The sequence below is a fragment of the Furipterus horrens genome, unplaced genomic scaffold (assembly GCF_987537825.1).
Source record: "Furipterus horrens unplaced genomic scaffold, mFurHor1.1.pri manual_scaffold_12, whole genome shotgun sequence".
NCBI classification, from domain to species: Eukaryota; Metazoa; Chordata; class Mammalia; order Chiroptera; family Furipteridae; genus Furipterus; species Furipterus horrens.
Window position 1 is genome coordinate 77,788,746 of NW_028327182.1, and position 11,665 is coordinate 77,800,410.

Genomic DNA, 11,665 nt, shown 5'->3' on the forward strand with positions numbered 1-11,665 from the left:
CCAGGCCAAGTCCCGCCCCTTCGGCTGCCGAGTCCCGAGAAGGACTGAAGTCCATGATTCTGGGGCTGAAGGAGCAGGAAAACGAGGGGCAGCACCGTGTTTCTTAGAAAAAAGGACATATTTTCCCACCACCTGTGCAATCTAGATTCCTCTTTCCCTCTCTTCAGGGACGGAGAAAGGGTATTCCTGTACCGCACGACGGCCCCGCCTCTTCCTAAGGACGGGCACGTGATACCGGAAGTGGGTGGGGATAATATGTAGGGGTTTCCGGCGTGCCCCGGCCGGGGCAGAAGTGCTGGTTGGGGGTCGTATTGCTGTCCCGGTCCCGCCGAGTCGGTGACTACGGTAGGAGTAGGAGGTGTTGGACACGCTGGCCCTTTGCCGCTATACATTGCAGCCTTATCTCAGCTGAAAATGAACTACATGCCTGGCACCGCCAGCCTCATTGAGGACATCGACAGTGAGTTGCTCATCTCATTCGGGTGAAGTCTGGGGTGAGACCCTCCTCCCGGACGGCTGACTCTTTGGAGAGAGCTCGTACAATGAGTGTGGTGTGGGGGACGGGATGTTTATAGCACATTTCTGGGTATATGGCGTTGACAATCTGCACGGGATGGAGGAGCCACAGGGACACACCGTTTGCACACCTCCTAGCCTCTAACCTGTATTAGTCTGTCCTGCAGTCTCCACCAGTTCACGGGCTGCTCAGCCACAAGCTGCAGAATTCAGTCTTGCTTGCGAGGGACGGGGCTGCTGAGGCCCAAACACGAAATTTGCCCCCGCCCACTCTACTGCCTTCCTCTGCGATGTTTCTAAGTACCAGTTTGTGCCTGGTGGATGGATGAGAATATTTAGAGAAAGGATTCATTAAGAAATGAAAGTATTAAGACAAAAGTATTTGGACTTAATTGGCAGTAAACATAGGCTTCATGCTCTGTAGCCATTTGTAATATTATACTACCGTGAGGGTCTTTAGCACTTTAAGGTTGTGGTAGTAGAGACCATTGCCAGACCAGGTATTGACTTTTCTGGGAAGGCTGAGTCACTTCAAACTTCTTTACTTCTGTTAGGCAGTTTTCTTTTGCTTTTACTAAGAAGACTCGCCTTATTCCTAGTCATTGTCCTGAAGAGGAGGTCAGTCCTCTACAAAAGAGGAGCCACTTACACAGGAGCCATCTTTCTTTTTGCTAAACTCTCATCTGTGAATTATTCCTCAAGCAAGATTTTTTGTAATCGTTTTAATCTTTTAATTGTGTGATCTGTCTCATTAACTTGCAATTGCTGCAAAATGGGGTTTATACATTTATACACAGTTCCAAAAAAGTTACAAGTCTCTACAGTTACTATGTATACAAAATAAGGAGTGTATAATTAAACTCTTTTTATCATCTGGATCATTTTACAAATCCAAATTAGTGATTTTGCTACTGAAGGGAAATGTAGTGTAAATTGGACCAAATTCATGTAAATAATCACTGTGCAAACCTCTGTAATGTAGTGAAAACTTAAGTTTTAGGTCTGAGGATGCACTTTTGCTCTCACCTCTTGTCATATATCTGAATTAGATATTTGAGGTCCTAACACATTCTGTCATTTTATTTAAAATAATTTTTGTTCTCAAGCCGCCTAATCTTCTTTTTTTTTTTTGGTAGATTCCAAGACTCCTCCTTTACTGAAAAGCTTGAAACCATTTCATATGCACCCTTCACTGCTCCCCTCCTAGTTTCCTCCTCTCTCCCTTGTCTTTCTAGTATTTTCACCCATCCTCTCTCCCCCTGTATCCTTTTCTTCATGTATGTTTTTATCTGTCCATCTGAACTTTTTTTTCAGTTGTGGCCTCCTTCAAACTTCTATCCTTTTTTTCATATCCTTACCCCCAAATCTCTTGAGTCATCATCTTTCTGACCACCTGCAACAGACTGCCTCAGTTCCCCTGCAATTTGATTTTTGTTATCAACACACTACTGCAAGTCCACTATTAATAGGCAAATTCAATCTTCTGGGCTTTCCCCTCCCCTCTGTAGCTTTGTGATATTATTACAGTGTGATACTGGATTTTTAATCTGTGCTCTTGATTTCTCTAACACTAGCACTTGCTGATTTTCTTACCTCTCCAATTCATACTGTTCCTTAAAACAGTCTCTTAGGTTCCATTTTTGACCTGCTTCTTTCTTTAAGTCTCTAAAAAAATTTCCTGAACTTCACTAACTATATCACCTCTTTGTGGCCTTATCCAAAATTGCTTTTTCTAATTCTGAACTCTTTGGCATTCCAATCTTATATTTACAACTGTCTTTTGACCTTTCTACGTAAGTATCCTGATAGCACTTCAGAATTATAAGCAGCTGATAATCTTCCACCTTGAGCTTGCTTCTTTTACTTCCAACTTTTGGTAAATGGTCCTCCCTGACATGATGACTCAGTTACTGTATGTTCTTTAACTCATTCCTTTAGCACCCCACTCTCTCACACCTACCCACATATACAAACTCAGTTAGTGGACATATCCTATTACTTACAACTGCGCAATCTTAGTCCTCTCATCGTCTCCCTTCTTGTCTCTACCTTGGTTCAGGTCTCGTTATGCTTTAGACTCGGAGTAGCATCAGCCACTCTTCCTTTTTGGCAAGTTCAGTCTTCAGTGTTTTCTTGTTCCCAATGAAGTCAAATCCAAACTGGTCCAAGTTCTTCTCTGACTTCATTTCCTGTCATTTCCCTTCACACTCTCAACTTTTCACCAGACATATGGTTACATAGCCCTTTTTTCTCTCCTGCCTAATTACAGATTTCCCTCTCTCTGTCACTCTTCCCATGGACAAAAAATCTACCTTTCGAGGACCAACTCAGATATGTCCTCCAGCTAGAGTTTCTCTCAAGTCTCATGTAATTAAAATGTACTTTCTTATGGTAACTTAATTATAGCCCAATTATAAATTATTTCAGGGAAGAATCAACTTGTCTTATTCCTCTATTCTGTATCTAGAAAGTACTTTATACATGGCATTAAAGAAAACAATGAATAAACTTTACTAGCTATTTTAGTGACTGGCTTATTGTCATTCTTTTTTTTTTTTTTCTTTAGGAAAACAGGTCTTTATTTACAATATTCCTTCCAACCTGGGGAGGGCTGGGAGCACTCCTGCTCAGAGCCCTGTTCTCCCACGTGACCCAGCACTTCCCTTGCTCCCTAAAAGGCTGTAAGCCAAAACCATGCCCAGAAATTCCCCATCCCTTATCTGTCAGCTCTCTCCTTCAGGATCTGGTGGGATACGATGTCATCAGCCTTCATACAATAGTCCAGGAAAGCATGTGCCATGTTGAACTGGATTATGATGAAGTCCAGTAAAGGCACAAGTTCCAAGAGAGTCCTCTCTGCATGTAAAAGTCCAGAAAGTCCAGGTCTGCAAAGTGGAGTCCTTGGCAACTTTGGAGTCATTTGAAGTTGCATGATTAAAGCTGCAGCATGCCTGCTATCTTACTAGGCTATACGCCACATGGCTGAATTATCCCTACAAACTGCATAGCTGTTCCTTCCTTCTTTCAGACCACATGGCTCTGTGTTGTTATTCTTCAGAGTCAGCTCAGTCACCTCTTCAGAGAGGTTGTCCCTGGCGACCCACTCTAGCCACTCTTCTGTAGCTACTTTCCCTCTCTGGATCATACTATTTTGCTACCTTATTTATTATTACATTGTACTAATCACAGTAGGTCATTTTGTTTGCCTTCCTCCACCAGGAATATAAATTCATAAGGTTGGTGATTTTCTGAGTCTTATTCTATACTATATATCTAGGCCCCAGAGTAACACATAGCTCTCAATAAATATTACTGAATTTTTGCTGTAGCCTATTATTAGCATCATCCTTTTACATGTTTGGGACATTCTTTTTTTTTTTAAACCTTCCTGGGTTCCAAAGTGTGAAACAAAAGCTCTTCTAAGATCAGGGGAGAAATAATCTTAGAATTGAGATCATGAAGATCATCTAGGGTAAATTTCTCAGTTTGCAAATATAGAAACTGACATGACCCTGGTGGGGAAAGGGGAGTTTAACTATCAAACATTAGGGTCTAGAGCCAGTCAGACTTCTGACTACGCACCCAGTCCCTTTTCCAGCCCACCACACTGCTCTGACTCTTTTCACCACTAATCTTGTAATCCAGAGATTTTCAGCCTTTTTCATCTCGTGGCACACATAAACTATTTACTAAAATTCTGCAGGACACCGAAAACATATTTTTTGCTGATCTGACCAAAAAAATAGGTATACTTTTGATTTGTTCACACTGGACAGCTATTGTTGGGTTGGCTGTTATTGTGTTGTTGTTTTTTTGTTTTGTTTGACAGTCTAAGGGAATAGAGGTCAGTGCCCCTGACTAGAGTCAGGCATTGCATGTTTTGAAAATTCTTGCGGTGCACTGGTTGAAAATTGCTATTCTAATCTAAACTCCAGGCTGCCTTAGTCCTCCCTCTAATTTCCCAATGGAGTCCACCTTAAATCCTTGGAACAGTAAGTGGTAGAGCTGAAACTATCAACTTTATTTTTGTTGTTACCCCATAAACTCACTGAAGCTAACAGTTTTCACTTTTTAAAGACCTTTTTTCCTGTCCCCAGAAAAGCACTTGGTTCTGCTTCGCGATGGAAGGACACTTATAGGCTTTTTGAGAAGCATTGATCAATTTGGTATGTATTAGTTATAGACTTCTATTGTACTCTGGATAATAAGAGCTGCCCGTTGTGTTTTTGTTATTTCGTATTGTGTATTTATCTGCAACTTTTTCATGTGTTCGGCATAATGGAATACTGTTTTGACTCATTATATCATTGTACCCTAAATTAGTAGATGGTTCAAAAGATTGTATTTTCAAGCTTGTATTTCTAAAACTGGTTTTCACAGGAAAATATGATTACAATGTTTTAGACTTCTTTTTTTCCCCATTAGAGGGAGCCAAAAGACAGAAATAAACTCAGTCTACTAAAAAAGTTGCTCATTTGTACATTGGCTTGGGTGGGATTACTCTTCAAAGCAGTTCCTGCACTGAAGGTAATCCCTCCCTGTCCAGTGAAAACTGGGTAGAAGGCATTTTCTAAAGCTTGTGAGGGACCCCGACATTTAAGCTCAAGGTTTTACACTTTTAGGGATACGTCAGACTCAAGAGTCTCAGTCTTGGTTTTGTGCCCTGCATTTTTCTAAAGAGATCTATATTTGCTTCTGCTTTAAGAAACTTCTTAGTTCATATCAACATTTGTTTGAAATCTGCTAGGTCAGTGGATTTGGGCATGAGGAAAAAAACAAGATAAATGGCACCCATTGAAAGAAGAAAATTGTTGTTAACAGATCAGGATTCTGACTCCTAAGTCAAATTCATCAAACTTCTTTGAGGGAAAAGTAATACTAACTTTACTCTCAGATTACCAGGAATGGTTATCTGACAAAGTGAAAAAAATAGGTTTTTGCTGTATCTTAATTCATGGACACTTGTATTGGGTTAAATGAATCTTAAATACTGAAACAAAGTTAAATCTTTGGTAAATCATCACATACACATAACCACACAGCATAGAAAAACTGTTTCCTTCTTAAAAAAAATAGATTTTTAATCTCTGCAGTTGTTTAAAGTCTTTCAAGTCCCCACTCATTTATATTTTCTTACAGCCATGTTGATATTAGCAATTAATTGATAAATGAATTTAATGTTCTTTTTTTCCCCACCATCACTCATGTATTAGTGCAACATAATTCTGAATGCTCTCTCAGTTTGCTGTTGATTAAAAGTCTCAAGTGGTGTGTTGTAATGAAATAGGAGATTGTTTGAAATTTTAGTTTTTCCGTGAATTGGAAAGTTTTGAAATCATGTTTAGCTAAATCTTTTCTACTTGAAATAACTGAGTTACGGACCTTTACCCAAAATTTGAACTAAATATCTTTGTTTCTTCCCTGTACACTTATAGCTAATTTAGTGCTACATCAGACTGTGGAGCGTATTCATGTGGGCAAAAAATACGGTGATATTCCTCGAGGGATTTTTGTGGTCAGAGGAGAAAATGTGGTCCTACTAGGAGAAATAGTAAGTGAAAACTGTTAAGCTGCTATGGGTCTTGACAATCATGCTAGTTAGGTTTCTTTTTGTCTTTTCAAGAGGGAAAATATATATTTTCCACATTTAACCCAGCATCTCACAGGAAACCACCAAATTAACTTAGGAAAGCCACAATTGTAAAAGTAAAGTTACAGAGAATAATTAACTTCGTTACAGTGCCTCTTGGCATTTTAAAGATTTGATCCCGTTAGAGCAAAATATCATTGATTTCACCATCCTGCCCTGGCAGACGTGTCTCAGTTGGTTGGAGTGTTGTCCCCAAAAGGTTATGGGTTTGATTCCCAGTCAGGGTACATACCTAAGTTGTGGGTTTGGTCCCCAGTTCAGGCACGTACGGGAGGCAGCCAGTGATATTTCTCTCTTGCATCCATGTTTCTCTCTCCCTTCCTCTCTCTAAAAAAGCAATGAAAAAATGTCCCTTGGGTGAGGACTTAAAAAAAAAAAAAAAAAGAATTCGATCTTATAAATGTGTTCATTAATGTATTATTTCTGCTATTTCTAATAGCAGAAAATTGAAAAACTTGAAATTTAATAAAGTAAGATTTATATACATCATATATTTTTCAGTCATTTAAACAATTGGTCCAAGTAGTTTTTCATGGCATAAAGTTAATGAGCTGTGTTTGGAAGGAAAGACATATTGCATATACAATGTGATATCTTTTTTAAGGGGGGGAGGTAAAGAATGGTTATAGAAGCCTTTCCGTGAACCATCCTGATAATGGAGCTCCGCTTCATTTGAATGAAGAGGAAGACTAGCTGGCAGGTGAAAAGTTAAGTTTTCACAAGTGTTGTTACTATGGGGGGGCATGCATGTATACACACATGTATGCATATATACATACAAAACTACTAGAAAATTATTTTATCTTCAGAGTGGGCAAAAGTAGGTATACAGTTGTTTGTATAGAAAATAATACTATAATTAATAAATAATAATACAACAGTAAACTGTTTCGTGTGCTCACAACTGTAAGCCTACTTTTGCCCAACCCTTTACATAAGACTATTAAAAGGACTCAACATTTTATTTATTTTAAAAAAATTTTATTGATCGATTGACTTTAGAGGGAGAGTAAGGGAGAGAGAAATATGATTTGTTGTTCTACTTAACCATGCATTCATTGGTTGATTCCTGTATGTGCCCTGACCATGGATTGAACCCACAACCCCAATGTATTGGGATGACATTAACCAGCTGAGCTACCCGGCTAGGGCCTGAAGTACTCAACATTTTAAAAAGATAAATCTCATTACCCTGGCTGGGTGATTCAGTTGGTTGGAGCATCATCCCGTACACTAAAAGGTCGTGGGTTGCATCCCCAGTCAGGGCACGTACAGAAGGCAACTGATCCATATTTCTCTCTTAAAAAATCAGTAAATATATTCTCAGGAAAGGATTTTTAAAAAAATTTTTTTAAAGATGAACCTCATTTCATGTCTTACATGAAACATTACTTTAAAAGTACCTTATTTAATACCTTTCATTTGATCCTGCTGCTTCTGCTTATTGGGTTTGCTGGGAAAATCAAAATAAAAAACTTTGACATTTGCTTGATTTTATCTTTTCCTGTTATTTCTAAAGTTTTCAGTAAAGTTTCCCAATACCTAGCCAGATCTTAAATCAGGTTTACAGAATTCTTTTGAGTGGAGTGATTTGGTCCATAGCTATTTTTAACAATAAGCCCTTTGAGAAAATAAGGAGATAATTCTACCAGGGTCAGGTTGGTTCAGAGGCCTTGTTTGAGATAGTTAGCTAGACATGACTAATCAATACTGCTCAAATGCTGTTATAAAATATATGAAATAGCTCTTCTAAAAATTTTTTTGTGTGGTTGATATTTTGTTCACTATATCATTTCTTGCATGTTGATGCAACAGAAATTGTCATCTCTTTGTATTATGTAAAGGTTGAAATAAAACACTGTACCACCCAGAGATGTGAGGGAGGAGTAGTAAATGATTGTGAAGTGATCTGCCAGTACATTAAGAGGGGCCAACCCCTCTCTGGCCAGTAGGATTATGGGTAATTATTTTTTCCTTTTTTACACTTTTCTAAGTTTAATTTTTAAAGAGAAAACATATTACTTTGCTATCAGGAGTAAATATTTAAGTTAAAATATTAACACATACTGTGCTTCAGTTTTATAGTAGTAAACATCACAGAAAGGCTTTCATGCCACTTATATTGGCACTAATTGTCCCTTTGTTGGGTGTATATGTATGTGAGGAGAAGTGAACTTGTGTTCGTTCTTGGAGATTCATTGTTTCCTAGCCCTTTTATGGAGAAAGTACTCTTTCTATATTATAGTTTGGATGCTGCAGACTTTTTACAGTGGTAGCACTGAAGAAATTACAGGAATGCTTACTTAGTTATATGAATCAATAGTTTGAAGCAATTAACTGCCAACTCTAGGAAAACACATACCAGAAACCTTTAGATTCTGTAAACATTTCATTGCTTAAGTTGTCCCTGGATTCTGCCTCAAGGATGGTGATGTACAGTCTTAAGTAACAAGAGAGATTATTGGGAAAGAACATCATCAAAACCACACAAATAACTCAACGAGTAACATATTGAAAAGTCCAAGAGGCAGTATGCTAAGCTAAGAACATGAACTTCCCTTCAGCTGCTACTCATGGGTTGTGAGGGTAGGTTACACATGATAACATATATTCTCCTGGGTGCAGTTAACATTCGACCCAGGGCAGGGTTTGCTTATGTAATTTGTGTGGCTTTTATCTAAACCTCTGGTGAGACTCCTCCACCTGATATGTCACAGCCTTTGGGTTCTGAGGCCTTAGGAGCATCTAAGATTAGTATCTAGTGATAGGCTAGAACATCTGGAGAGTTTGTATATGTGTAATGCCTTCCCAGAATTTATTACTGAAAATCAGAGAAGAGGATGAGAAATAAGAATGCCTTGACTAGTGTGGCTCAGTTGGTTGGCATCATGCCACAAAGTGCAAGGTTGCTGGTTCAATTCCTGGTCAGGGCACACGCCTGGGTTGCATGTTTGGTCCCTGGGCCAGGCACGTACAAGGGGCCACCAATCAATGTTTCTCTTTCACTTTGATGTTTGTCTCCCTCTCTCTTTCTCCCTCCCTTCCCATGTTTCTAAAAATAAATAAATCTTTACAAAAATAAAAAAAAGAAATACCCTGTCTGTATAGGCTTTCTGGTCAAAAAACAAAGTAATGCCTGTATGTTCATTTTAAATAGAATGAACTGAATCTGTGGATAATAATGAGATTTTTTTTTTTTTAATAGCAAGATTGGTTATCAAATGTTTACAAGGTGTTTACCCCAGTTGGTGTGGCTCAGGTGGTTGGGCATCATCCTGCGAACCAAAAGGTCTCCAGTTTGATTCTCAGGGCACATGCCTGGGTTGCAGGTTCAGTTTGGGGCGTGTACAAAAAAGAAGGCAAACAATTGATGTTTCTCACCCTCTCTCCTTCTCCCTCCCTTCCCCTCTCTCTAGAATAAAAAATAAAATAGTTTTTAAATGTTTATAAGTTCTTCAAATATAAAACTATTAAGTCTGTTATGCCATATTAAATGAAAAAATTACTATTTGCATTGTGGGTTTTTTTAAAGTCAATATATACATGGAAAAATTGGAAAGGATATTCACCAAAATGTTATCCCTCTATACGGGAATTAAGTTTTGTTATTTTTTTAAATTTCTGCTTGTCTATTTTTTAAATGTCATACAATGAGCATGTATTTTTTTAATAATGAAAAAATTTTTTAGTAAGCAAAACAATTTTTTAGTTAAAATCAGAGAACTATATTGGGGCCAAACTGGTTTAGTATTCTAACTGGTCTGCTGAAGTTTTCTCTAGAAGACTTTGTTGCCATAAAGGGGAAAAGAGTCTTGTTAAAATTTAAAGACTCCTAATTAATACAACAGAGGGACAGTTTATTGTCTTTGGTGGGAGAGGGTGCTTCCTTGAATCTGTGTTGTCTTTTTTTACTGAGCAACAACCTCCAGAAATTAAACTGACTTTGATAATATAAAAATACAAATCTTAGCTAAAGCCATTTTGGCCTTAGTAACTTCTCTCTTGGATTCTCTGGGGTTGGAGAAATAGCCCCCACAAAATTTTTATTAAAAGAAAATTAGTTCTTGATTAATGTAGGATTTCAGACAACCTAAAGCTTTGTTACACACACTGTTACTGATCCCTATTACCACATTCATGTAAGTATTCATTCTGTAGTAGTGTGGCCAGCCATTTCTTTGTAAAATTTATCTGTTCCTAGGAGAAAGATATTTCAGCCATGTCACAGTCATGAAAAATAACCCAAACCTGACATAGGAATCCATTTGTCTTGAGATCTGTAATGTTTTCTATTCTTGGTCATCAGGTGAAGCTTTTCAAACCTGCTTGTTTTGTAGGACTTGGAAAAGGAGAGTGACACACCCCTTCAGCAAGTGTCCATTGAAGAAATCCTAGAAGAACAAAGGGTAGAACAGCAGACCAAGCTGGAAGCCGAGAAGCTGAAAGTTCAGGCTCTTAAAGATCGAGGTCTCTCTATTCCTCGAGCAGACACTCTTGATGAGTATTAAATCTTTTGCTCCGACGCTACTGCTCTTGGGGAGCAGGGGCTGCCACTGAATGAAAGTGACATTCTGGTCACCTCACACATTTGACTAGAGACTAGAATTTTGAAGTTATTTTTCTTTTGAATTCTTTCACGTGCAACATGAAAAAATCACGTGGCTTTATTTTTTTCCTTTTTAATAACAAAATCACTGTCCAAAGGGACAGTTGGATGGACTCCCTTCACACATCACTATGGAGCCAGCAACTACTTCCCCATATTGCTCTTCTGATCCCAAATTAGAGTTTACAGGGGACATTCTTCATTTTCTTGTAAATAAAATATGAATCTCAAAACTGCCATGTTATTTCCCAAGTTTGAGTTGTCTCCAGTGAACAGTCAATTAAGTTTCTGGTCTTAAAGGTGTAGACACTTCTGTCACTTCCAAGTTGCTAGTTACGAACGAAAGTTTTCATACTAAATATCTTGTCCTCCCCTATCCCCATTGTTAAGAAAAACACATTTTCAGCCTTCAGGAAGGGCTTTCAGTGAAGTTTCACTGTTATGGGTTATAACAAAAGCCTCAAGTTTGAGAAACAACATCACTTACTAAACTTGCTGTTCTGGCTTCACCAACAGCTATTTGAAACTAGGTTCCCATGAGAGCCAATGTTTTAGTGAGGTGACTTTTTCTGTAAACCTTCTGTTCATTTAGTTCGTTTTTCTAGTCCTTTGGATTGAGTTGAACCTCCTATACTATTATCAAAAAGGAACACAAATGGTGTTTCAGTGACTGATGCATCTAGGTTATTCCTGGCTGACACCCGTAGTGATGCCACTTTCCTAGTATGATGCTGATTGCATAGTAAGTGGAACAGACTACTGAAGAGAGTACAGCATAGTTCAGTGACCAATGTACTGAACTTGGAGTTTAGGAGACATAGGTTAAAATTTTTACTTTGTTCCTCCCCTGGCACCTTGGGCTTGAGCAAGTTGGTTCTCGGAACCTCAGTTTT

The 11,665-nt window shown here is 38.4% G+C and overlaps 1 protein-coding gene across 2 annotated transcripts; it reads left to right on the forward strand.

Moving 5' to 3' along the window:
* The first annotated feature begins 181 nt into the window (after window positions 1–181).
* On the forward strand, window positions 182–11,011 carry LSM1 (LSM1 homolog, mRNA degradation associated). 2 transcript variants are annotated; one of them, XM_090258714.1, is made up of 5 exons: window positions 182–460; window positions 4,614–4,682; window positions 5,952–6,067; window positions 8,011–8,126; window positions 10,504–10,568. In XM_090258714.1, exons 1-4 carry the CDS (start codon window positions 415–417, stop codon window positions 8,116–8,118), a joined length of 339 nt encoding a protein of 112 aa, XP_090114840.1. In that variant the 5' UTR covers window positions 182–414; the 3' UTR covers window positions 8,119–8,126; window positions 10,504–10,568. The 2 variants fall into 2 exon arrangements, with proteins under 2 accessions (XP_090114840.1, XP_090114838.1); XM_090258712.1 differs by lacking the exon at window positions 8,011–8,126 and having other exon boundaries at window positions 237–460; window positions 10,504–11,011.
* Window positions 11,012–11,665: the final 654 nt, after the last annotated feature.